At 40.6% G+C, this 27119-nt stretch overlaps 1 protein-coding gene across 1 annotated transcript in view; it reads left to right on the forward strand.

Moving 5' to 3' along the window:
• The window catches only part of COG6 (component of oligomeric golgi complex 6), a 113944-nt gene that overhangs the window by 41712 nt on the left and 45113 nt on the right, over window positions 1-27119 (forward strand). The window contains exons 9-13 of the mRNA XM_054719768.1: window positions 9522-9650; window positions 9733-9824; window positions 11298-11362; window positions 12713-12804; window positions 25088-25205. Of these exons, the coding sequence (XP_054575743.1) occupies window positions 9522-9650; window positions 9733-9824; window positions 11298-11362; window positions 12713-12804; window positions 25088-25205 (496 nt within the window). The remainder of the gene's footprint in view (window positions 1-9521; window positions 9651-9732; window positions 9825-11297; window positions 11363-12712; window positions 12805-25087; window positions 25206-27119) is intronic.

A 27119-nucleotide genomic window follows, 5' to 3' on the forward strand; every position in this document is an offset into this window, starting at 1 on the left:
TTGCTTCAGTTTATGAAACCAGATATAAACACATCCATTTTATGAATATACTAGAGGCCCGATGCACGAAGATTCGTGCAAGAATAGGCCTGCCTTCCCCTGGCTGTTGGCACCGCCTTCACTCTGGTCGTAGCCGCCTTTCCGCCTTCCCATACTACCCAGAGGCCCAGAGCTGCTGGGGCAGTGCGGAATGCCTGCGTCCTCACCATGGCGACAACGCAAGCATCCCACCCCGCCCTCGGCTGCTCATCGCTTGTGTATGTAAATTAACCCGCCATCTTTGTTTGGTTAATTTGCATAATCCTGATTGGCTGGTGGGCATTGCGAAGTTATGGTCAATTTGCATCTTTCTCTTATATTAGTGTAGACTAGTTGCTGTTCTAGAGGTCATGTCTCAAGTATTCTGTGATAAGAGATAGGGATGAACAGTAGGGAAAGTTTCCTCTGGAAACTAGGTAAAGTGAGTTCTGAAGGTTGAATAGGCATTTTCCAGGAATAATGGGAGCAGAGAACATCCTAGGTTGAGAGAACAGCAGCTGCCAAGATGCAGATTAAGAAAGAACATTCAACTTCGAGTAATAATTGCAACAGCTTGCACTGGTCATTGGGTTAGTAGTAAGAGCCGGACTATAATAGCCGTAAATATTGTGCATGTACATATGATCAGCTAATGTTCACTGTGGGTCACCATCTCTTCAGATTATATTTACTTTGAAATTTGTTTCCTAGCTTCTTCACTTTAAGGTATTGGTGTTTGGTTATGAGTCATTTAGTATCTAAGACATTTGGTGTTTGATTTTAATAAGTGTTACATTGTCCAGAGATTCATGTTTGTTCACAAAGTTAACATTTCTTTAAACTAAAAATGCCGTTGTGTATTGGACATTTGAAAAGGTCAACTGACTTCTACTATAAATATATTTTCACTAAATTTTGCTTTTTGATCAACATTTGGAAAGGAGCAATACTGTATAATGGCTTAGAAGTGTGTGTGTTCTGAGTTACATTTTTTGAGAAGACTTTGCACCTTTATAAGCTTCTGTTTCCTTAGCTGTAAAATGAGGATAATATTAGTATCTTTCTTATAGGTTCTTGGGAAGATTAAATTATATTTTTCACATAAGGTGTTTAGCATAATCACCTTATGCTCATCACTAAATATTAGCTATTATTTTTATTTTGAAAATAGATAAACTGGAAAGTTGTCAACTAAACAGCAATGTATTTAGGGTCTCCATGACAGCCAGACAAAAGCTTGAAGGACAAAGAATCATCTAAACTAATAAAAGAGAAACATGCAAATTAACCATCACTCTGCTACACCCATCAGCCAATCAGGAGCGAGTATGCAGATTAACCCAGCAAAGATGGCGGCAGCCATGGAGATGCAGTGAGCATGAGGCTTGCGTTGCCCCCAGCGATGGAGGAAGGCAAGCTTCCAACCTGCCCTGGTCGGCCCTGGCCTCCATTCAAGGCTACAAAGTTTCAATTATAGAAGATAAATAAATCCCAGATAACTGCTTCCAGCTGGCCCTGGCCTTCGCTCAAGGAGGCGCTGACAAAAGAAAAAAAGGAGGGGCTGGGAGCTTGGGTCGCTGGGCAGCATGGCCAGCCTGAAAACGGCCATCAGCCCCTCACCCAGGCTGGCCAGGCACCCCAGCGGGACCCCCCAGCCCTGAAGGGGCTGTGGCTAGCCTGAAAACAGCCCTTAGCCCCTCACTCAGGCTGGCCACGCCCCCATGGGGTAAGAGTCCCTGCTGGGGGGCCTGGCCAGCCTGCAAACAGCCATTAGCCCCTCACCCAGGCTGGCCAGGCACCCCAGCAGGAACCCCACCCTGATCCGGGACACCCTTCAGGGCAAACCCAGCCGGCCCCACCCATGCACCAGGCCTCTATCTATACTAATAAAAGGGTAATATGCTTATTAGACTGGGAGACCTTCCAGAAGACCTTCCGGACGTTCTTCTGGACAAATCCATGGTGGCGGGGCTGAGGTAGAGGTGGTTAGAGGCCAAGAGGGGAGGGCAGTTGTGGGTGATCATGCTGGTGGGGGCGGAGCCGTTGGGGGTAAGCAGAACAGCAGGGGGGCCAGTTGGGGGCGATCAGGCTGTTAATGGGGGTCAGTTGGAAATGATCAGGACAGTGGCGGTGCAGTTTGGAGTGAGCAGGCCAGCAGGGGGGCAGTTGGGGGCAAGCAGGCCAGTGGGGAGGGGAGGTGGGGGCGAGCAGGCCAGCAGGGGGGCAATTGGGGGTGAGCAGGCCAGCAGAGGAGGCAGTTGGTGGCGAGCACACTGGCACAGGGGCAGCTGGGGGTGATCAGGCTGGCGGGGGGGGGGGGCATTTGGGGGCGAGCAGGCCAGCGGCAGGGGCAGTTGGGGGCGAGCAGGCCGGCAGGCAGAGTGGTTAGGGGCATTCAGGTAGGCAGGCAGGCAGGTGAGCGGTTAGGAGCCAGCAGTCTGATTGCGAGAGGGATGTCTGACTGCCGGTTTAGACCCGATCCCTGTAAACCGGCAGTAGGAAATCCTTCGAGGTGTCCCAGATTGGAGAGGGTGCAGGCCGGGCTGAGGAGCACCCCCCCCCCCCGTGCACGAATTTCATGCACCAAGCCACTAGTATCTAATAAAGTGTGAATATGCTAATTGACTTCGATGCCCTCAAAGATGGTGGCTCCCACAACCACAAGATGGCGTTGCCCAGTCCCCTCAGCCCTGCTGGGGTGGCAGGCACATAGCAAGGTGTGCCTGCCTCTGGAGTCCCCCAGTCCCCTCAGCCCTCCTGCCTCCCAGGGCCGGCTCAAGGCGCAGGCAAGCCTCGGATAGCGGCTGCCCAGCCACCCAGGGCTGCCCTAGGCTCAGGTAACCATTGCCGGCTGAGGCTTGCGCTGCTGGCAGTGGCAGCAGCAGAGGTGTGATGGGGCGTCGCCTTCCCCTGATCGCCAGGTTGCCACCCGCTCCTGAGGGCTCCTGGACTGTGAGAGGGGGCAGGCCGGGCAGAGAGACTCCCCCCCCTCCAGTGCATGAATTTTTATGCTCCAGGCCTCTAGTAGAACTATAATCAAGAGGAAAGATGATTTTTCTCTGAAGGGCACATGCCAGGGAATAGGGGGACAATAGTGCAGATGAAACACTTGGAAGATGAGTGAGAAGGGAGGATTTTAAGACCAGTTGATTACCATAAGATGAGTGCTGAAAAAGAAAATTAGCCTTTCATTAAGTAACAATATATCTTCAAAGTGGTGGATTCTTTAAATTTAGCACAAACTTAATGTATCATGTTAACCACCAGATGGCATTATATGAACTTTATTTAAGTATTGTATACTAGCTTTACTTTTCATTATTGTGTCTCCAATGTGTAGGTATCATGTATAAGAAAAATGTCAGTTATTGAAGTCCTTAGGGAAAGTTGCTATACTCAGTTTTTGTTAGTAATATTTAACTGGAATGCTAATTCATGTGTAACTTTTGAAATTTCTTCAAAATGAAATTTATTATATGTGGAAATGAAAAAAACAGATGTCTTCTTTCCTTTGGTAAAACCTTCAGAAAATAAATATAAAGAATGTAATAAGTACAGTACTGATTTTTCTTCATTCTTTCTGTATTTGTTACATTTCTTAGGAGGCTTTTATACTGTTCTTTTATCTTTTAATTTGTTATTGACCAAAATTTTTCATATTTTAATTTGCTTTTTGACCAGAATTTTTCTTTTTCACTATAGCTAGATATTATAAAAAATGGGCATTTTAATTTTACTAGAGGCATTTTAGAATCCTATCTAATAAAGAGGGAATATGCTAGTTGACCCTCACACCATTGCAAAGATGGTGGCGCCCATAGGCAATAAGGAGGGGATATGCTAATTGACTGCCACGCCCTCAAAGATGGCAGCGCCCATAGCCAATAAGGAGGGAATATGTTAATTGACTGTCACGCCTTCAAAGATGGCGGTGCCCAGTCCCCTCAGCCCCACTGGGGTGGCAGGTGTGCGGCAAGACCGGGCCTGCCTCCAGGCGGGCCCGGCTGCTCCGCACACCTGCCTCCAGAGTCCCGCAATCCTTTCAGCCCCCCAGCTACCCAGGGCTGGCCTAGGCAAGCCCCGAATGTTAGCTGCCCAACTGCCCATGGCTGACCCGAGGCGCAGGCAAGCCTCGGATGGTGGCTGCCCAGCTGCCCAGGGCCACCCAAGGTTCAGGTAACCAGGGCCGGCCAAGGCTTGCGCTGCTGGCAGTGGCAGCAGCAGAGGTGTGATGGGGCGTCGCCTTTCCCTGATCAACGGGTCGCCTCCTGCCCCTGAGGGCTCCCAGACTGTGAGGGGGCAGGCCGGGCTGAGGGACCCCCCCCACCCAAGTGCATGAATTTTCATGCACCGGGCCTCTAGTATTTATATAATTTTACAACATTCACCTATATAAATGTGCATTTTGAATTTTTAACTTTTGTTGGAAAAGAATCTGGTTTTGGTAAAAGAAGTTTTCTTCTATTTCTGGGAAGAGATGTTTCATGTCTACAGATATTATTGAAGGTTTATTGTAGCTTACATTTATGTCTGTTATTGCGATTGGATTGACATTAATATTTTTCATTGATATTTTATAGAGTTATACAGATTAGACTCCATGGTTTGTGAGATTTGATAATTCCCCCCTTCTCTTTTAAAATGCCAGTCATTTCTAATATAACTTTTGGTCAGATTGTTGGGTTCTGAGGGTGAGGATTAATTTTTTATACTTAAAAAGTTGAAAGTTTTTGAATTTTGTTCTGTGATAAGTAGTCATTTGATCAAAAGTCACTTCATATAATTGGTGATTATTTAACACGGGTGGGGAATGTCCAGCCCGGGGGCCATATAATGCCCCTGAAATCATTTGGTCTGGTCCTGCCAAGGCATTAGGGGTGAGTTAATTACATGTTTGACCAAAATAGCAGGCTAATTTTTAAGTTGATAATTTTGTATGGTCTGCGAATGATGTTATAGCTATCCAAATTGCCCTTGGCAGAATATAGGTTTCCTACCCCTGAGTTAAAGGAATGCAGTGTTTACACTAAAACATTGAGAATTTAAGAGCATGAGGGGAAAAATAGAAATTTTTGTTCTAATTTGTTTTATAAAATAGAAAGTGCATGTAAGGCAGTTGTACAGTTTAACAAAACTCAGCTTGATATTGTTTCCATCTTGACATATTGCTAGTATGTCATTGCAGGGAATTGCAAAATCAGTTTAACAGAAAGCAAACACATACAAAGAACCATGATCTGGTTAATGCTAAATGGTCTTTTAAAAGGTTCAGATTCTTAAAAATTTATAGTTATTGATCACTTGATTACACTTTCACTTTTATTTAAAAATATTTTCTCTTCCAGCTTGTGTTTAAAAAATGTATTTTATTAAAAAATCAGCATATTTAAGAAAGTGGTATAGCTGAAGGAATTAATTCTTTGGAAACCTTTGTGAAATCCTGGTAGCTTTAGTTTATATGTACAGTAATAAAATAATTCTTAATATTTAGTCTATTAGAATATTGCCTAGGCATTAATAAGTTAAAGGATCTAGAATCTGCTGCCATTGGACTGTGAAAAAAATTTTGTTTTCTATGTACTTTTATTTTTTTAATATATTTTTATTGATTTCAGAGAGGAAGGGAGAGAGAGAGAAACATCAATGATCAATGATGAGAGAGAATCATCGATTGGCTGCTTCCTTCATGTCCCACACTGGGGATTAAGCCCACAACCCAGGCATATGCCCTGACCAGGAATCGAACCGTTACCTCCTGGTTCATAGGTGTATGCTCAACGACTGAGCCATGCCAGCTGGGCTAAGTTTTAAAAATTAGAAATATGTCTGCAGTCTATAACAAGTCTTTACCCTTGGGTAGAAGTTGTGGAGCAGAACAGAAGAGATGTTGATGTAGGTGGGATTTATTCATTTGTTCATGTTAATGCAGATGACTGCTATCACACAAGATGCATATACAAAAATACTTGATGTTACAAATTAACAGTATATATTGAAGCATTCATAATAAAGTCATCCCACTCTGATTTCAATAAAATAACTTTTCCATGTAGAATTATATACTTTTTATGCCTGCTTCCTATGATCTTTTTTTTTTTAATCTTCAATTTGGGAAAACTTTATTTTTTAAATAATTTTTTATTGTTCAGATTATTACAGTTGTTCCTCTTTTTTCCCCCCCATCGCTCCCCTCCACCAGTTCCCACCCCACCCTTTGGCCTTACCCCCCCGCCCGTCCTCATCTATAGGTGTACAATTTTTGTCTAGTCTCTTCCCCCACCCCTTTCCCCCTGAGAATTGTCGGTCCACTCCATTTATGACCCTGATCCTATTATATTCACCAGTTTATTCTGTTCATCAGACTTTTTATTCACTTGATTTTTAAATTCACTTCTTGATAGATATGTATTTGTTGACACTTTGTTGTTCATAATTTTTATCTTTACCTTTTTCTTCTTCTTCCTCTTCTTAAAGAATACCCTTCAGCATTTCATATAATCCTGGTTTGGCGGTGATGAATTCCTTTAGCTTTTTCTTATCTGTGAAGCTCTTTATCTGACCTTCAATTCTAAATGATAACTTTGCTGGGTAGAGTAATCTTGGTTGTAGGTTCTTGCTATTTATCACTTTGAATATTTCTTGCCACTCCTTTCTGGCCTGCATAGTTTCTGTTGAGAAATCCGCTGACAGTCATATGGGTACTTCCTTGTAGGTAACTAACTGTTTTTCTTTTGCTGCTTTTAAGATTCTCTCTTTGTCTTTGCCCTTGGCATTTTAATTATGATGTATCTTGGTGTGGTCCTCTTTGGATTCCTTTTGTTTGGGGTTCTTTGTGCTTCTCACCAGGTAGGGGAAGTTTTCTGTCATTATTTATCTTCAAATAGGTTTTCAATATCTTGCTCTCTCTCTTCTTCTGGCACCCCCATATTTCAGATGTTGGTATGCTTGAAGTTGTCCCAGAGGCTCCTTACACTATCTTCATACTTTGGATTCTTATTTCTTTTTACTTTTCCAGTTGGGTGTTTTTTGCTTCTTCGTATTTCAAATCTTTGACTTGATTCTCGGGATCCTCTAGTCTGCTGTTGGATCTCTGTATATTATTCTTTATTTCAGTCAGTGTATGCTTAATTTCTGATTGGTCCTTTTTCATATCCTCGAGGGTCTCACTAAATTTCTCAGAGGTTTCTAGAAGATTCTTGAGTAACCTTATAACTGTGGTTTTGAACTCTAAATCCAGTAGTTTGCTTTCCTGCATTTCTTTCATTTGTGACCTGTTTCTTTGTCTCCGCATTTTGGCTGCTTCCATGTGTTGATAGCATGGCTTTGTGTGCTAGGTGTCCTATAGGGCCCAGTGGCTCAGCCTCCCCAGTTACCTGAGGTGGACACTCTTGGTGCACCCCTTTGTGGGCTGTGTGCACAGTCTTGTTGTAGTTAAGCCTTGATTATTTTTGGTATCACTGGGAGGAATTGACTTCCAGGCCAATTGGCTGTGAGGATCAGCTGTGTCTACGCCAGGAGAACTTCTGTGCTGGAGACACCCTTATGGGGCAAGACTTGCTTCAGTGGGGCTTTGGCGCTCACTGAGTCTGCCCCCTGAGTTTGTCTCTTATGTATCTGAAGAGTTGTAGTCTGGATGGTCTCACTCTGACCCCTGGGTACACTGGCTCTTGGATCTCTAAGGAGGTGCTAATTTAGTCTCTGCCTGAGGCCACCCAGCAGGAGCTACAGAGAGATCTGCAGATTCCTTCTCTTTGTTTGGGGTTTGGAGGTGCCCAGGTGAGGCCCAGCTGTGAAGCAATGTGAGCTGCTGTCAGCCTTGGGTTGTCTTTTGGAGGCTCTGGGGTTCTTTGACCCAGCTGCAGAACATTAGGTTTCAGATTTCAAAGGGCCAGGCCATTCATATGCAAAAGCCTCTACGCGCAAATTGGGTGGGGCGGGGTCTCAGGGAATCACCAGAGTGGAGCAAACAGCAATGGCTGACCATCAGCCCTGCCTGGAAAAGGTCCTGTGTCTCTGTGTCCCATGGCACCATGCAGGAACAATGATCGCTGCAAGCACCTCTGAGAGAAAGCCACCCTCGAGTTCTGCCCGATGCCAGACAGTCCAGTTTCTCCCCGTATGAGTCTGGGTCCCCAGAGTCTCACCCGGAACTGGAGTTCAGAGCAGTCGGGAGTTTGTATCTTCCTCCCGATTCAAAAAGACAACAGCGTACTCAGTTGCCAGCCCTTTCCGCGTGCGTGCGCCTCCGTACCTCCGCACTTCACATCTGCACCTTACCCCTTCTCTGAGTCTCAGTGTGCTTTTCTCTTTCCTTCTAGTTGTATAATTTCCACTCAGCCAGCTTTCCCGTGGTTCTGGATTATACCTGTTTTGTCTTTTAGTTGTAGTTTTGAAGTGGTTGTGCGAGGCAGCAAGTTCATGTGTTTACCTATGCTGCCATCTTGGTTTCCTTTTTTCTGTGTACTTTTAAATAAGAAAGAACTTTCATTTGGGTGGTGGGTGTAAGGAATAATGGTGATAATGGGAAACAGAGAGGTTTTAATAAAGAAATGGGTACTTGTGACAACTGCAAGCCATCCTATAATTTCATCCCAAATTGTTTGATCTCCCATTTCACAGTTTTCCTTCTCTAAAAATTCCCTCATCTTAGAAAGCCTTCCCTCCCTCTTTCAACTAGAATTGATGACATGTAAACATGTAAGAGAAAGATATTTACTGTGTATGCTAAGGTGATCAGTAAATTTAAAAAAACATATATTTACTAGTGGAGTCAAAATAAGCTTTTAAATGTGGATAGTATGTTTTGGACAAATTTGGTGGTAAGTTGTGATAATATGTATAAAGGAGAGTTTGTTAATGTAGAAGGAAAAGTAGTTTGGGTTGTGGAGTTGTCATTGGCCCTGAGAATTAGATAATATGGCCTTATGTGAACAGTAGAGCAACATGTTTGGACTAGGAGGATAATGAAACCTGAATAGTCCAAGATTTCCACCTTAACCTTGATTTTAACTTTTACCTAATTCACTGCTTTTTTTTTTTTCCTTTTTAAAAATTTTTATTGATTTTTAGAGAGAGATATAGAGGGAGAAAGAAACGTTAATGTCAGAGTGAAACATCAATTAGGTGCCTCCTGCATGCCCCCCAGGATTGAGACTGCAACCCAGGCATTTCCCCTGACCAGGAATCAAAGTGGCAACCCTTCAGTGCACAGGACAATGTCCAACCAGCTGAACCACACCAGCTGGGGCTCTACTGTCTGCCCCTGTGATTAATCCCAGATCCCAGCATTCTTTCTTAAGAGTAGTGAAAATGTGTACTTTTAGATTGAATTTTCATTGTGATATCATATTTCCTATATTTTCCTTGTTTAAAAACAGTATTGCTTAAGAGAGTTGTATAAAGAAGCTTTATAGATGTCTTGCTTATCTTAGGAATTGCATGAATAGTTTGATATAACCATTAGGAAGAAAACAACTATTTTTTATATTACTTATTTCTTCTAGGTATACCTTAGATGAATTTGGAACAGCCAGAAGAAGTACAGTTGTCCGTGGATTTATTGATGCTCTTACAAGAGGGGGCCCAGGAGGTACACCTAGACCCATTGAAATGCACTCCCATGACCCTTTAAGGTATGGTAATCAGACAATATTGGACTATTTGATGGTTTTCTAAAGGGAATCTTTACTAATATTTAGTTATTTGTGTTGATAGGTATGTAGGAGATATGTTGGCTTGGCTCCATCAAGCTACTGCTTCTGAAAAAGAACACCTTGAAGCTCTCTTAAAGCATGTAACTACACAAGGTAGGCCCTCCAATTGATATTGCTAATGTCTAAATATATAAAATAACACAAGACTTCTCTGTTTTTATACTTACTGGTGACTTCCTCACGGGGATAAACTTTTCTCACCTACAAGGTACAATAAACATCCTAATTAAGTTTCCTCTTCCTGTTTTTCTTTTTCTGCTAATAAACTTTCTTCTCTATCCCCTTTATCCTGTCACACAATTGTTCACACCTTTATAGTGGACCCTTCCATATCAAGCCTGGAGCCCTCTGCTTTTCTTTTAAGGCATTGCTTTAGTATACATTATCTCAGATCTTCCATGCCACTTCACTTTAAAGGCAGTTTAGGTGTGAGTAAGCTAAGTGACTTGCTTATGGTCATTAAGCTGCTAAATCTTTGACTCCTACTAACCAACCCTTCTTTTCATTCTCATGTGAGTTTTAAAGTTTTTTGCATAGTTAACTATATACTAAATGTACTTAAAATTTTGGTTTCAATTTCAAGGAAGAAAAATTACTATTTTTGAATTGCTAAAGTCTTTTGTTCACAGAAGTTCAGATCATTGTTTTGACTACCTGAAGTTGAATGTCATAGAGGGGGCTAATGGATAATTAAGATATTCTATTATTGATAGGCAGTGAAGAGAATTATTATCACTGGAATCACTTCTGTTTTGCATAGCTTGGCCCCTCATTATTCTGGTTCAGCACATGATCTGCACAAGAGGCCAGTGTACAGATTGGTGACAAGACTTAACCTCCTCATTTTTAACTCTTCGGTATTGTGATTAGACCAGCATATTTGTTAGATTGACACAAAGTCTGAGCTTTTTAAAGTTGGTTTCTGTTATCTAAAGTACCCAGTTTAAGAGAATATTTCTTAAAAAATGTTTCAGAAAACTTAATATGAGAGAAAGTGTTAAGACCTGGGAAGAAAATAGATTGGAGTTAGATGAAGTAGGTTATTCTATGGGAATGGCTTAATTCTTCTAAGCCTCAGTTTTACCATCTGTAAAAATGAAGGTGGTTATAAGCAGTAAATGTCAAGTACCTAGAACAGAGCTTGATAAATAGTACTTAGTAAATGTTAGCTTTTCCATTAGATTGCAAGGTATGGTTTCCATTTTTCTCACTACCTAGAATAAGGTGGTTGGAGAACAAATGCTAATAAATCTTCACATTACTTCCTTCAATTAATATATTTTACACTCTCCTTTGACTCATTTACTTTTTCACAAAAAAAATTGTATTCACTTTATCAATCACTAAATTAATCAATTTGTTAGTCAAATGAATTGACAAGGCTCTAAACTCAGATATTAACGTAATTAATCTTGGCCTAAGGGATATTGAACTTAATAAAATATGATTATGTTTATTTCAAATGTTTGTTATTAGTGCCATTAGTCATATGTAGTATTTTTTTAGTTTTTTGAAAGTGAAGTATAATATGGAAAAATTTTTGAATTATGTTATAATTAATTGTAGGTGTTGAAGAAAATATTCAGGAAGTTGTTGGGCATATCACTGAGGGGGTATGCAGGCCTCTAAAGGTAAAATATTTTGTTTTTATGTATGTTATATGGTATATAGTTAAATTATGCCCTTATTCTTATGAGTTTAAACACACTGATAACAGCCTGAATTAAAGCTGTAATTTTGTCAAATTAACACAGTCATGTAGATAATAAGATATATTTAAAAATAATTATTGTCAATTATCTAAGAAAATTTGAGACATCCTTAGTTTTCATTTTTTGATTTATTTTTACCTATTATGTTTCCAGTAGTAATTGTCAATCACTTGAATTGAAGTAACTAATTTCTGAACACTTAACAGATTTACTAACAACATATTCCATTTATTTTAATGCTTCAAGTTTAGTAAACTTTTGTGATATCAATAAATGATAAATCCAAGGATAAAAAAGTGTTATTATCAATACTATTTATAGTACAGGAAACAGAATTTGACGTCAAAATTAGAATTCCCACTTTGCAACTTAGTTGTGCTCACTTGCTCAAATTGTCTAACTCTTTTGCACCTTAATTTTATCACGTTGAACCTGTATATAAAAATATCTACTATCAAGGGGTGTAGGGATGAACTGAGAAAACTATAGATGAAGTATATAGTTCTTGGCTTCTACAAGGCCTGCAACAGATGTTGTTTTTCTTTATTAAAGAGTAATTTGCAATTGTTGGTTTATTTTTCCTTGTTGACTGACTTCAATTTACTATATAGACATTGAAATCCAGCAGTTTCCTGATTTATTCTTACCGATAATCAAACCCTGACCTCAGTGGTTAAGGTTGATGCTTAACTACTGAGCTACATTGTCTGGGCTCATTATTCTATTGATTATTTCTGGTAGCAACTGCTTTGAGACAAATTCTGTAGATAAGTGATTATTTTTCTTATATAAACAGCATTTTTGCTACCTTCTTAACCTCTTCATCTAATTACTGTTTTCAGCTATTAATTTTTTAAAATATATTTTATTGATTTTTAACAGAGAGGAAGGGAGAGGATTAGAGAGAAACATCGATGAGAGAGAAACATCAATCAGCTGCCTCCTGCACACCCCCTACTGGGGATGTGCCTGCAATCAAGGTACATACCCTTGACCGGAATTGAACCTGGGACCTTTCAGTCCACAGGCCGACACTGAGCCAAACTGGTTAGAGCTAGCGATTATTTTTTTGAGTATATCTGTTAAAGTATTTTTGTTATTTTTCTATCCCCTATGATTTAATATTTAGAAATCCTTTATTTAGGAGGAATTTTGTGATTTCTGCCACAATAAAGGTTTATTATTTTAATGCTTTCTTTAACATATGATTAATGAAGAAAAGTTAAGCTTTTAAGAAATGTTTAATATTTTTCTCACATGTTTTAATAGGTTCGAATTGAACAAGTAATAGTTGCGGAACCTGGAGCGGTTTTATTATATAAAATTTCTAATCTCCTAAAATTTTACCACCATACAATCAGGTAAGTGGAATGGTTAAATGTGCTTGTTAAATCCCGTGATACCTCATTTCAGTTAGAACAGTGTAAGATTTTTTTTTTTAATTTTCATTGTTTGCATGACTAAGTATAACTGGTAGAACTTCCACATGAATGAATGAACCATATGCATAATTATCTATGTTATTTTTTCAGGTCTATTGTTTCCATTTGCTTTTATTCTCCAAACAAAATTATATACATGCTTACATACATCCACAACATAGATAACATTGTAAATGCACTAGTAAAATAGATTTATAGCACCCAAAGCACTATATATTATACTCAGAATAAGGCATAATAAGTTAAATATCCTATTCTGGATGTAAATAACATAAATTCTTTTTTATCATTTAGTTTTCTATTAGTGACAAAACAAAACCATAGCTTTATCTTCTCTAAATAAAGCTACTTTAGCATCTCTACATAAAAGGTGCTTTAGTGTCTCTAAATAAAACCTACTTTTATCTGATTAGGGACCATTTGTCTTATCCTATATAATAAAAGCCTAGTATGCTAAGTGTCCAGTTAACCAGTCAGCTGTTCAACCAGTCAAAGGCCGCTTAACCGCTTGCTATGACATGCACTGACCACCAAGGGGCAGACAGTCAACTGGTCGACCAGTTGCTATGGTGTGCACTGACCACCAGAGGGCAGATGCTCTGACCGGTAGGTTAGCTTGCTGCTGGGGTCCAGCCCATCAGGACTGAGCGAGATGAACCGGACACGCCCTGAAGCCCTCCCGTGATCCCTCCCTGGCTGGCCAACCTCCCACATCCCTCCCCAGCCCCGATCGTGCAACGGTGGGGTCCCTCGGCCTGGCCTACACCCTCTCGCAATCCAGGACCCGTCCGGGGATGTTCGAGAGCTGGTTTCAGCCCGATCTTGCAGACCAGGCTGAGGGACCCTACTGGTGCACAAATTTGTACACCGGGCCTCTAGTTTAAAATATAATCTTTGACTCCAAAGTTTGCATTCATTTTAGCTTTGCATATATATGTTGATGGTATACACCTACACCTGAGCTTTATTATAAACTAGAGGTTCGGTGCACAAAATTCATGGACAGGGAGGCGGGTCCCTCAGCCCGGACTGCACCTTCTCCAATCTGGGACCCCTTAGGGGATGTCCGACTGCCTCTCGCAATCCAGGACTGCTGGGTCCTAACCGCTCGCCTGCCTGCCTGCCTGATTGCCCCTAACCACCTCTGCCTCGCCCACACCCGGGACCGAGGATTCTCTCCTCCAGCCAGTCACAGGCACCCAGGACCTGGGCCAGCTTCACCCGGGCCGGCCGCAGCCGCAAGGAACTGTGGGTGGATGGCTTTGCCTGAGCTGCAGCCGCAAGCGCCTGGGACCACGGGGCGGGCAGCTTGTCTCTCTCCTGGGCTGCAGCCACAGGCATTGGTGCCCGGGACTGCGGGACAGGCGGCTTGTCCCTCTCCTGGGCTGCAGGCGCAGGCGCTGGTGCCTGGGACCGCGGGGCAGGCAGCTTGTCCCTCTCCTGGGCTGCAGCTGCAGATGCTGGTGCCTGGGACCATGGGGCGGGCGGCTTGTCCCTCTCCCGGCCACAGGTGCAGGCCCAGCTGCTGGCACCCAGGACCATGGGGTGGGCGGCTTGTCCCTCTCCCGGGCCGTAGCCTGGCTGGTCCCCATTCCTCTCTCACAAGCTCATTTGTGCCTGGCTGGTCCCCATTCCTCTCTCCCCCCTGTTGAGTGTCTGAGCTGTTACAGGGTGATGGCATGAGGGCATGTAGACCATTTGCATAATAGCTCTTTATTATATAGGATGTCACCTTAAGACTATATTATATATGTTGTTATGTTAAAACACTGTCTTTTCAAACTTAATTTTGATAGTTTGCATATTAGTTCATTAAAAATGATTAAAAAAATTTTTATCCAGTATGACAGTATGAGGAACAGAATGTTCATTGTTAAAATCCAAGATAATTATTATAACTAACTAGAGGCCCGGTGCACGAAATTCGTGCACGGGGGTCCCTCAGCCCAACCTGCACCCTCTACAATCCAGGAGCTCTCAGGGGATGTCCTAGTGATGGTTTAGGCGCACTCCTCGTGGTTCTCTGCTCTCTGCGGGCCTGGAGGTTTTGCTGCAGCCATGGAGATGAAGCCCCCATGCCCTGCTCTCTGCTTTCTGCCGGCCTCCCCATGCGCCATGCGAAGGAAGCCCCAATGCCCTGCAGTGTGCTCTGTCTGCCAGGCCTGGGGGCTTTGAGGACAACGACACACTAAGGAAGCCCTATACCCTGCTGTCCAGGCTCTGTCTGCAGGGCCTGGGGCTTCCCGGCTGCCGCGGAAGCCTCCATGCCCTGTTGTCCCGGCCCGGCTCTGTTTGCAGGGCCTGGGGCTTCCTCGCTGCCGTGGAAGCCGCCATGCCCTGCTGTCCGGGCTCTGTTTGCAGGGCCTGGGGCTTCCCCACTGCCGCAGAAGCCACCATGCCCTGCTGTCCCGGCCCGGCTCTGTTTTCAGGGCCTGGGGCTTCCTCGCTGCCGCGGAAGCCTCCATGCCCTGCTGTCTAGGCTCTAACTGCCGTGTCTGGGGGCGGATCAAAAACCCCTCCGGAGGCGGATCCAGTTTCGCTGCTCCTGCCGAGAGGCTGGACACTCCAGCAGTGGAGCTGAGCGGACTGGGCCACCATTTTGTCGCAGTGTGATGGTTAATTTGCATATTACTCTATTATTAGATAGGATAGATCCTGGAGAGGTGCAAGGATCACTAGTTTGCAAATCACCAAAAGACTATGGCAATGATGTTATCTACATTCTAATGACGGAGATTAACCATCCAAAACTTCAGAGCTAAGAGATTGATTTCCTGTCCTATTGGTAGATTTTCAAATAAAACTAACCATGAAACTGATCAGAGATAGGATTTGGGTTCTCTAAAATTTTAGATATAAATTTATCACTTGCCATGACTCAAAAGCAATAAATTAATTTCAGTTGTAAGGTATAGGCTTCCTAAAATAAGAGAATGATACATACTTAAGAGCTGAAAGCAGCTAACACATAGCTTATGCTGTATTATGCAACAACAGTGGTAAAATAATTAAGTTATTTATGTAGTAATACCCATATGGAAGTGAATGAAATTTATTACTTAATTCTAATGCAACGAATGTTAAGAAAAAAATAATTTGGATTCTGAATACAGTAGTAACTTTTTAAGGCTTTGATAGTTATAATTTTTCTACCTTTGAAGATGATAACTTTGAAGATGACAGTTAAGATCTTTTGATAATTTTGCATGTACTCTTCTACTTGTACACACATTTTATCATTTAGTCAATTTGAATTGGTTCTAATAAAATAGCAGTGAACAAAGTTTAACCTTACATTCTAATGGCAGAGACAAACAAATATAAAATAATTTTCAATAGTGTGAAAGGACACTAAGGAGAAATAAAGCAGGACAAAGAAAGTAGAAAGTATAAGGAGTGGCTATGAATGAGTAGGTATATATATGTGTGACTGTTTTTGAAGATCTCTTGGTGTAGGTGATATTTAAATAGAGATCTGAATAATGTGAAGGAGTTGGGATTCAAATTATCTTGGAGAAGAGTGCTCTATGTATGTTCGTACTTTGGCCTTGAAGCTTGCATTGTAGAGGAGTAGGAAGGATTAGGGAAGCTTGCATTGTAGAGGAGTAGGAAGGCCGGTGGTTGGAGTGGAATGAATTGGAAGAAGTAGAGGGCAATGAAATCACAGAGGTAGGCAGAGGCCAGATGATATAGGATTTTATAGGCCATGGTGAGGGTTTAGATTAAAAACAAAAAAATCTTTATTGTTAAAAGTATTATGTAGGTTCTCATTTTTTCCTCCATTAACCTCTTCCAGCCTACTCCCATCCTTCTCCCTCCCTAAAATTTTATTGAGGATTTTAGTGTCTATGTTCATCAGAGATATTGTCCTCAAGTTCTTTTTCTTAGTCGTGGCTTTATGTGGTTTTGGAATTAGGGTGATGCTAGACTCATAGAAAGAGATTGGAAGTATTCCTTTTCTTGAATTTTTTAGAATAGTTTGAATAGTTATTACTTCTTTGAATATTTGGTAAAATTCTCCTGTGAGTCCCTCTGGACTGGGGGCTTTTGTTTGCTGGGAGGGTTTTTTTTTTTTTTTGTTTTTTTTAATTACTGCTTCGATTTCATTAGTAGTCATTGGTATATTCAGGTTTTCTGATTCTTCCTGATTGAATTTTGGAAGGTTGTATTTTTCTAGGAATATGTCCATTTTGTCCAAATTGTCCCATTTGTTGGAATAAAGTCCTTCATAGTATTTTATTACAATCCTTTGTATTTCTGTCTGGTTACTTGTAACTTTACCTCTTTCACTTTTGATTTTGTTTATTTGGGTCCTCTCTTTTTGTTTCCTGGTGAGCCTATCTAGAGGACCATCAATCTTGTTTATCCTTTTGAAGAACCAGCTCTTGGTTTTATTGACTTTTTTGTATTGTTGTGTGTGGGGTTTTTTCCCCTCTATGTCATTTATTTCTGCTCTGATCTTTATTATTTCCTTCCTTCTACTTGTTCTGGGCTTTTCTTGTTGCTCTCTTTCTAGTTCTTTAAGTTCAGGGTTAGATAACTTATTACCAGCCTTTCTGAGGTAGGACTTTAGTGCCACGAACTTCCTTCTCAGGACTGCTTTCACTGTGTCCCATAGGTTTTGGATTGTAGTGTTTTCATTTTCATTTGTTTCCAGGATGTTTTTTATTTCTTCTTTGATCTCTTTGGTAACCCATTTATTGTTTAACTAGTAGCCCCTTGCAGGAAGATTCCTGCGGTAGGGCTTCCTGCTGCACTCTCCTCCGCCCCGCCTGCTTGCCTCCCTTCTCCGCTGGCTGGCCCCGCCTGCTTGCCTCCCTTCTCCTCCAGCCGGCCCCACCTGCTTGCCTCCCTTCTCCTCTAGCCGGCCCCGCCTGCTTGTCTCCCTTCTCCGCCAGCCCTGCCTGCTTGCTTCTCCGCAGCTTCGCTCCCTTCTGCAGCGCTTGGCTTCTTCCTACGCTGTCTTGATAAGCAAATTAACCGCCATCTTGGTTGGGTTAATTTGCATACTCACCCTGATTGGCTGGTGGGCGTGGCTTAGGTGTAGCGAAGGTACGGTCAATTTGCATATTACTCTTTTATTAGGTAGGATAGCATGCTATTGAGACTCCATGTATTTGATTGTTTTTATTGCAGCTGATTGCTAATTTCAGACCATTTTTGTCTGAGAAGATGCCTGGTATGATTTCAATCTTCTGGAATTTGTAAAGACTTAGCTTGTGTCCTAGCATGTGGTCTATTTTTGAAAATGCCCCATGTGTACTTGAGAAGAATGTATATTTCATAGATTTGGGGTGGAATGTTCTGAAGATGTTAATTATTTCCAACTGTTCTAGAGTATCATTTAGGATTGCTGTTTCCTTGTTGATTTTTTGTCTAGAAGATTTATCCATTGATGTCAATGGGGTATTACAGTCTCCTACTCTGATTGTATTGCTGTCGATCACTCCTTTGATATCCTCCAGGAGTTTTTATATATATTTAGATGCTCCTGTATTGGGTGCATATATGTTTATGAGAGTTAGAGCCACCTATTGTATTGATTTTTTTAGTTTTATGAAGTGACCTTCTTTATGTCTTGTTATGGCCTTCAATTTGAGGTCTGTTTTGTCAGATATAAGTATTGCTACTTCAGCATTTTTTTCATTTCCACTTGCCTGGAAAATTGTTTTCTATCCCTTCACTTTCAGTCTGTGTGTGTCCTTTGTTCTAAGGTGGATTTCTTGTAGACAGCATATATATGGGTCATGTTTTCTTATCATTCAGCTACCCTATGTCTTTTTATTGGAGCATTTACTCCATTTATGTTTAAGGTTATTTACTAGAGGCCCGGTGCATGAAATCTGTGCACTTGGGGGGGGGGTCCCTCAGCCCAGCCTGTGCCCTCTTGCAGTTCGGGAGCCCTCAGGGGATGTCCAACTGCCAGCTTAGGCCACTGTGCTCACCAGCTGTGAGCCTGGCTTCTGACTGAGCGGTGTTCCCCCTGTGGGAGCTCACTGACCACCAGGGAGCAGCTCCTGTGTTGAGCATCTTCCCCCTGCTGGTCATTGCGTGTCATAGCGACTGGTCATTCCACTGTTCGATCAATTTGCATATTAGCCTTTTATTATATAGAATAGGTTCATGTTTGTTGCCATTTTTATTCTTCATGCTGTGTTCCTTCTTCCCTTTTTATTTCTTCTTTTTACACCAGTTTCTTTATCATTGCTTGCATTGCTGGCTTGGTGGTAATAAACCTCCTTAGCCTTTTTTTGTCTGTGAAGCTCCTGATTTCTCCTTTAATTTTTAATGATAACCTTGCTGAATATAGTATTCTTGGATTCAGTCCCTTGCTTTGCATCACTTTGTATACTTCATTTTATTCTCTTTTGGCCTGGTGTGTTTCTGTTGAGAAATCACTTGATAGTGTAATATGAGATCCCTTGTAGGTACTTTTCTGACTTGCTCTGGCAGCCTTTAAGATTCTTACTTGTTGACATTTGCCAGTTCAATTACAATGTGTCTTGGTGTAGGTTGTTTTGGGTTCATCTTGTTTGGGATTCTCTGTGCTTCTTGGACTTGTGTGACTTTTTTCTTCCCAATTCAGGGAAGTTTTCTGTCATTATTTCTTCAAATAGGTTTTCTATTCCTTGCTCAGCTTCCTCTCCTTCTGGCACCCCTATTATGCGAGTGTTGTTTTGTTTTGTATTGTCCCAAAGCTCCCTTAGACTCTCCTCCTGCTGTTTAATTATTTTTTCCAGTTGCTGCTCTGCTTAGGTGTTTTTCCAACTTCTAACTTGCTGATGTGGTCCTCAGCTTTTTCTAGTCTACTGCTGAAACCTTCCATTGTGTTCTTTATTGCAGCTATGTCATTCTTCATTTCCCCTTGATTTTTACACATGCTGGTGAATTTCTTACCCAGATGTTTGAGCATCCTTATAACCATTACTCTGAATTCTTTCTCTGATAAATTGCTTGTCTCCATTTCATTTAGTTTCCCCTTCTTTATTCTTCCTTTGTAATTATTTCTATGTATTAGATTAGAGTGCTATGCCACTCAAGTTTTTTAAATTGGTATTATGTAGTAGATTTTTGTGGGACCCAGTGGTGCAGTCTCTCACGTCTCCTGGGCTGGATGTTCTAGGGAGGTCCCTTACTTGAGATGTTTGGGTTCTCCTGATGTAGTTGAGTCTTTAATGTTATTGTCCCTTTCTTGGATGAAGTCCCTTCTTAGGGTGTCTGATTATGTGGAACAGTTCCTACCATGTCGTGCCAACCATTGTGTAGGTGCTGACAGAGCAGCACAAAATACAACATGAAAAGACAGAACACAGAAGGAACAGAACACGAATGAACACAAGACACCTATGACCCCAATAAAAGTGACCACCAGAGAGAAGAGAATTAGAAAAAGAGAAGAGAGCAAGAATAATAGTGGGAAATAAAAAAAAAAGAAAGAAATGTGAGGAGAAAACACAACAAAACAAATAAATAAACCTAAAAGCACTAACAAAAAACACCTAGAAAAAAGGGCCAGGCAGAATCTGTTTATGCAGAGCTTAAATAAAGAAAATTAGGTTAAGGATTTGGATGAATAGAGGAAGGACCATAGTTTAGAATAGAGGAGGGAGAAAAGAAATGAGAAGACAAGATGAAAAGATTAAAAATAGTTTTTTTAAAAGGAGAATAGAGGAGAGAGAAAATAGGACTAAATTTAGGAAGTGAAACAAGTTTAAAAAATAGAAGAAATGAACAAAAGAAAAAAAATTGCGTAGTTAAGAAATAGATAAGAGAAGTGCAAATGGAGTAGGAGCAGGGAAGAGGCAATTAGATATATGAATATACCAACAGAGACTAGAATAATAACACATCAATAAAGCAGGTAAAGAAGATACATTTTTTAAAATGGGAAAAAAGAAAGAGAAATACTAAAACAGGGAAAGGAGAAGCAAAATGGGAGTAAAAAATGAGAGAAGATAGGAAGAAAGAGGTTCAAAAAATAATATAAAAAAGGTAATATAAAAAATGTAAAGTGAAGTGTTTGCTTCATCCCAGTTTTAATGCCCCCTGGTAGCTGGTTTAGAACCCCACTCTTCTGTCTGTCTACTAATTCTGGACTTTCTGTTAGGTACTTAAGTGCTGGCCACTGTCAGGCACTATCTTTTGGCTTTTAGCACCCTGCTTGAAGCTCCAAGCCATCCACAAGTTCTCTGCTTATGTCGGTCTCTGTATGTCTTGGCTACAAACAGGCAGGGCCAATCTGCCCTCTTCTCCTGTCTGCCAGTTGTCAGTTTTAATCACTCAAGCATCTGTTTCTGACCGGGTTTCAGGTGCAGTTGGTGCTGTTTCGCTTTCAGGGAATAAGATGGGTACTTTCTCCTGACCCAGAGCTACTCCTTCATGAGTTGCCCAAAATATTACCCTGCCCTTGGTTAGGGATCATTGTATGGAGACCACTGGGGTTGGCTGGGAACCTGGAGTTTTTATCAGTCTGGTTCCCAGAATAGCAGGGCTGATGGCTCTTCTTCCAATGCAGTCACTAAGGGCTCCTATTGAGACCCATAGGCTTGGCCTTTGCCTTTGTTTCCTTCTCTAAAGCTTGGAATGTAGGGTGTGGCAGGCTATGTCACCTGAGGCTACTGAAAGGGCTAGCTTCTCTGGGGGGAAATGGCTGCTTAGGTTTGGAAGCTTAAGAGCATTCAGATGCAGGGCTCCTTGCCAATGTCTCTGCCCTGCTCCTCCCCTCAGGCACCTGGAGTCTGTGCCTGCCTCTGTGCGCCCCAGACTCAGGTGAGTGTTTGCAATTGAAAAGTCCTGTGTTCTGGGATTAAAGAGTAAAAACAAAGACAAAACAAACCAAAAACAAGAAGGAAACCCCGGCTTTCTCTCCCCACAGCATAGTGCTGCTTTCCCCTTGTGGCGTCATGGCAGCCAGCAGCCCTGCCGCTTCCTTACACAGTTGGATGTTAAGCCTGTTTCCAAGGGATGCAGCTTTGGTGCTTAGCCTTGGCATGGCTTCTATTCTTCTGAGGGAGCTGGCACTCCCATAATGCAGCTTCTTCCTCTACCTCTCGGCCTGCCAGCCCTCTCAAACCCACGTCCTGTTGTTCCTACTGGTCTCTAGGTGTTTTCTGCCCTTCCTTTTTGTACCTTGTCTCCTCAGCTGTTCTTAGTTTGTTAATTCTGGTTGGTTGTTTTCCGATTTAGTTGTATTTCCACCTGTCTCGGGGATGAGGTGCATGACACGTCTGCCTATTTGGTCTCCATTTTTTATCTGTGTTTTAGATTTTTATGCTGAATGGGTTGGGGAAGATGTGGGAGAGTTTTGAAAGACTTGAGCTGATTTATGATTAGTTCGACTCTGGGTACTCTGTAGATAATGTAATATAATGGGGCAAAAGGGGAACAAAGAAGGCATTTAGGAAGCAGTTTGTGATAGTCTTGGAGGTGGTGAAAAGTTGTTGGTTTTGGAGATATTTGATGTTATAGCCAGAAGGACATATCTGTGAACTAGATGAGGTCAGCTCTGAATAGTTACATGCTTGTAATATTTATTAATTTAGTGGTTAAGAAGAGAAGAAACCCCCAAGAAAACTGGGAAGGAATAGGCACTGAAGTTGGAAAAAAATAGGAGATAATACAAGTTCCAAAAAATTTTTTCTCCTATACATTAAAACTGCTGGAGGATACAGATTCTATCACAATGCAGGAGTAAACCAAAAGAGGGAAGATTTGAAATCCAGGAAACAGGGAGTTCAGTATACTTTGTTGCATTTTCTTTCTGTGGTTAATAACTGCTTGGTTTTATACTTGCTTACTTTTCTATGTCCTTATCATTGTTTTAGACCTAAACTATTAAGTAGACTCTGCATTTTCTACCATATATTCAAGAACACCCAGCTTACCTCCTCTGTTCTCTTCCCCACATCCCTCTCAGAGCCCTCATTCTACTTCTCCAATCTAAACTAGTTGCTCTCTAGGCTACTGCGTGGATATTACCCTGGGATTTGTCTTCTCACAAGCCTGCTCATTCCCTTGTGTTGGATTCCCTGATTCCTTGGTCAGCTCTGAATAGTATTTACATACTTGTAATAATGAAACATTGAATATTTATTTACTGGAGTGCTATGATATAACAATTAGGAAGCCTGGGAAAGATGAAGGTTGATGTATTGAGTTGGAGGAGGAGCATTGTATAAGAGAATTTAGCTCTCATCTTCTATATCAGGGAATTTGTATGTAATACCTAACTGAAAAATTAAGTAATAGGAGTATGAAAAATTGGGTAGAAATATGAAGTGAAATACCAAAAGATAAGGTATATAAATGTTGAATTCCTATGTTGTACACCTGAAACTAATATAATATTATAGGTCAACTGTACTTTTAAAATAAGGAAATAGAGAAAGAAGGGAAGGAGGGAGGGAGGAAAGAAATAAGAAAAGAAAAGAGAAAAAGTGAGTGATTAGAAACTATGAATTGGTCTTCAAAATATGACAAGCTAGATAATGATTGAGAGGTCATGATAATAAGGATTAGCCTTTGTATTCATGGCTTTAAAGAAACCAGAGTGGGCTCAATGGAAATTGGTTTCTGAATCCAAATAAATTCAGGCAGGGAGCCTAAAGGAAAAACAAAACAGAAAAGCATCTACAAGTATCTGGTCTGGTTACTGATGTCTAGTGATTACTTAGTAAACGTTAGTAAATTCTAGATCTGAGTAATTGCAAAATATGGCTGATAACTCAAGTTTTTAAAAATAAATGATGTAAATATATGTTCTCTCTCCAAATTTTTCACTAAAATATCAGTTTCTTTTTATAACCATTTAGTTTTATTTCCTCTTCCCTTGATGTATTATACTTTTATTAAGAGGCATACTTATTTTTATTATATGGCTAGGTATATGTGGAAATTCCAGTTTATTTTGGTGTTTAGCTTATAATATTTTTAACTGAGATACTTTAATTTTCAAAAAGTACAACTATTATGTGTCCCTATTTAGAAATCTTCTTTTACTTTACTGTTTATATATTTTTTAAATTGATAATTTGCTTTGTCTCCATTAACTGTATAGAAATTTATCCCAATATATTTTCATTTCAGAATATATTAAAATATATAGTATTAGTGTTTTATAACATATGTAGTATGTCAGTTCTCAGTCAATTTGCTGTATTTTTTGCTTATTATCTACCATTATTTATTAATACCATTATATGTATTTTTCGCAATCTAAACATTTTTTAGTATAGTAAGTAATATGTTATTTTGCCTGTGGAAATTATTCCCTTCAGTATTACAGTATATTTTTGCATCCACAAAAACCCTTTTCCCCTAAAAACACATTTTAAAATCACTTTCAGTACATGAATTAGGAAAATCAAATTGGGAATTTTCTTATATACATGCTTGTCTTATATCCTGGGAAAAATGGGAAACCCCATTGGATAGGTCTAAAGAAATATCCTTGTAATGGTAAATTGAGAATTGCAAATGGGCTGATTATTATTTCAAAATATCACATTATTCATAATTAGTCTAATTATATATCTGCTACTTAGGTAGCTTTATAAATTTGAGAAACTATAATTTATAGGTGTGTTACTGATATGGTATAACGATTTTAATTCAAGGAATAACTCAGTATTAATAAAGTTTAAATGTTCTATCAGTAGAGCTATTGATGGAATGGTTTTCCTACAATTAAAATTATATATTCTTGGATAAACAATTCATGCATTTATTTTAGTAGTGGAAAAATAGAAATACAGGTTTGCATATTATGAGTCTGTTCTAACCCACTGTTTTTTTAAAGAGATTGTGAAGCATTAAAAATATAGTACTTTGTTTTCATTTCTTCATTATCTAACTCAAAATGAAAACAAAAACACACCAAACTGTCATTTTTATGTGAAACCAGAGTAATTGGTTTTAATTCATAGTTACTGATGTAAATTTTTATATCATTATGAATCTTCTATATAAAAACTTTTATTTTTTCTATTTGACTTTGGGTGGTGGGCACACAATGCAATAAACACTTCATGTATTATAGAAATGTACACTTGCAACCTGTATGATCCTGTTAACCAGTGTCATCCCAATAAATGTAATAAAATAAACTTTTATTTAAATCTAAATCTTTCTAAATAATTTTATTCAATTAAATAACTGAATTATTTTAGCCTGTTTTGCAACCTGAAATGTTCTTTGCTTTTAGTGGCATTGTTGGAAATAGTGCAACCACATTGTTGACTACCATTGAAGAAATGCATTTGCTAAGCAAAAAAATATTCTTCAATAGCTTGAGTCTTCATGCAAGTAAATTAATGGACAAGGTATGTTTGAAGAATGCAATTCTTAAACTATTTGAATGTGTATCTTTCACATTTAATGTTTTGCTGTTTTTACACTGGTGATTTTTTTTTTCTCATTTCATAAAACGTTTTCTTGAGTTCTTCCTATGAATAACAACATTCATTTTGAGATGCTTACTGGATCTAGGTTTATAGCCTGTGTTCCTGGAACAGCATAACATTGAGTCATAATTGTAGATAGGATCTTAAGCCCTAGTTTCACTACCGTTTTTCTATAACCAAAATTTTGTAACTAAATCAAACTTACTGTATTTAGGTCAGGGCTAAAATGACATACAAATTAGAAAACTGGAACTCTTACTTAATGTTTTTTTAAGCAGCTTATTGTATTTTTACTCTCTGATGGTCCAGCTTGGTCTTTATGAAATGTATGCTCCTTTGAATTTAGTACTATAATTAATTATGGAAATAAACATGATAATAACCCCTTCCCCAAGAAATAAAACCAAATAAATAACAGCAACAGAAAACTGAAAGAATCCTATGAGAACTAATATTTTAAATTGAGCAGTGTGTTGTGACAGGACCTAAAGGAATGGGTTTATAGTGATTAGATTTTTTTTCTTTTGATTATTATAGTCTAAAGTTTTTCAAGGATGCACTACAGTCACTATGCTGGCTTCTTCTTCTCCTTTTTAACTATGCTGTTGTATCTAATAGCCTGGTTATATTAGGCACAGGTTTTATAATATAGTGTATGACAGTCAGTAGCAAGCCAGTCTAGAGTATCTTGTCAATTTTTATATTCCTGAACACAGAGAAGCTTTAATTAGGAGTTTTCTCTCTGACCACCATGCATGACTCAAATTCTTTTGGAAAAGCAACATGAATTTGTAGAATTGGCATATATATCTTATACTTTTTCCTGTTTTATGTATTTCTGTTTGCACAAAAAGTTTACTAACAATTCTGGTTATGAATATATACTTATAGGCATTTTTATTTTGATACAATTTTTAAGAAATTATTTATATACTAGAGGCCCGGTGCACGAAATTCGTGCACGGAGGGGGGTTGTCCCTCAGCCCAGCCTGTACCCTCTCCAATCTGGGACCCCTCGAGGGATGTCCGACTGCCCGTTTAGGCCCGATCCGGACATCCCTCTCACAATCCAGGACTGCTGGCTCCCAACTGCTTGCCTGCCTGCCTTCCTGATTGCCCCTAACCGCTTCTGACTGCCAGCCTGATCACCCCCTAACCACTCTGCTGCCAGCCTGTTTGCCCCCAACTTCCCTCTTCTGCCGGCCTGGTCACCCCTAACTGCCCTCTCCTGCAGGGTTGATCACCTCCAACTGCCCTCCCTTGCAGGCTGGGTGCCTCCCAACTGCCCTCTCCTGCTGGCCATCTTGTAGTGGCCATCTTGTGTCCACATGGGGGCAGAATCTTTGACTACATGGGGGCAGCCATCTTGTGTGTTGCAGTGATGATCAATCTATATATTACTCTTTTATTAGATAGGATAGAGGCCTGGTACAGGGGTGGGGGCCAGCTGGTTTGCCCTGAAGGGTGTCCCTGATCAGGGTGGGGTTCCCTTGGGGCGTGGGGCGGCCTGAGTGAGGGGCCTGTGGTGGTTTGCAGGCGGGCCACGCCCCCTGGCAACCCAAGCAGAGGCCCTGGTATCTGGAATTTATTTTCCTTCTACAATTGAAACTTTGTAGCCTGGAGCAGAGCCAAGCCTGGGGCTCCCTCCGAGGCCCATAGCCATTTGTGTTGGGGTTATAATTGAAACTTTGTTGCCTTAAGCGGGTGTGCCCGGCCAGGGTGTGTGGAAAGCTTTGCTTCCCCTGTTGCCAGCGGCAACCCTGGCCTGCTCTCTCAAGCTTCATTCTGCTGCCATTTGTTTGAATTTGTTTACCTTCTATAATTGAAACTTTG

This window comes from Eptesicus fuscus, chromosome 8, assembly GCF_027574615.1.
Source record: "Eptesicus fuscus isolate TK198812 chromosome 8, DD_ASM_mEF_20220401, whole genome shotgun sequence".
NCBI lineage: Eukaryota > Metazoa > Chordata > Mammalia > Chiroptera > Vespertilionidae > Eptesicus > Eptesicus fuscus.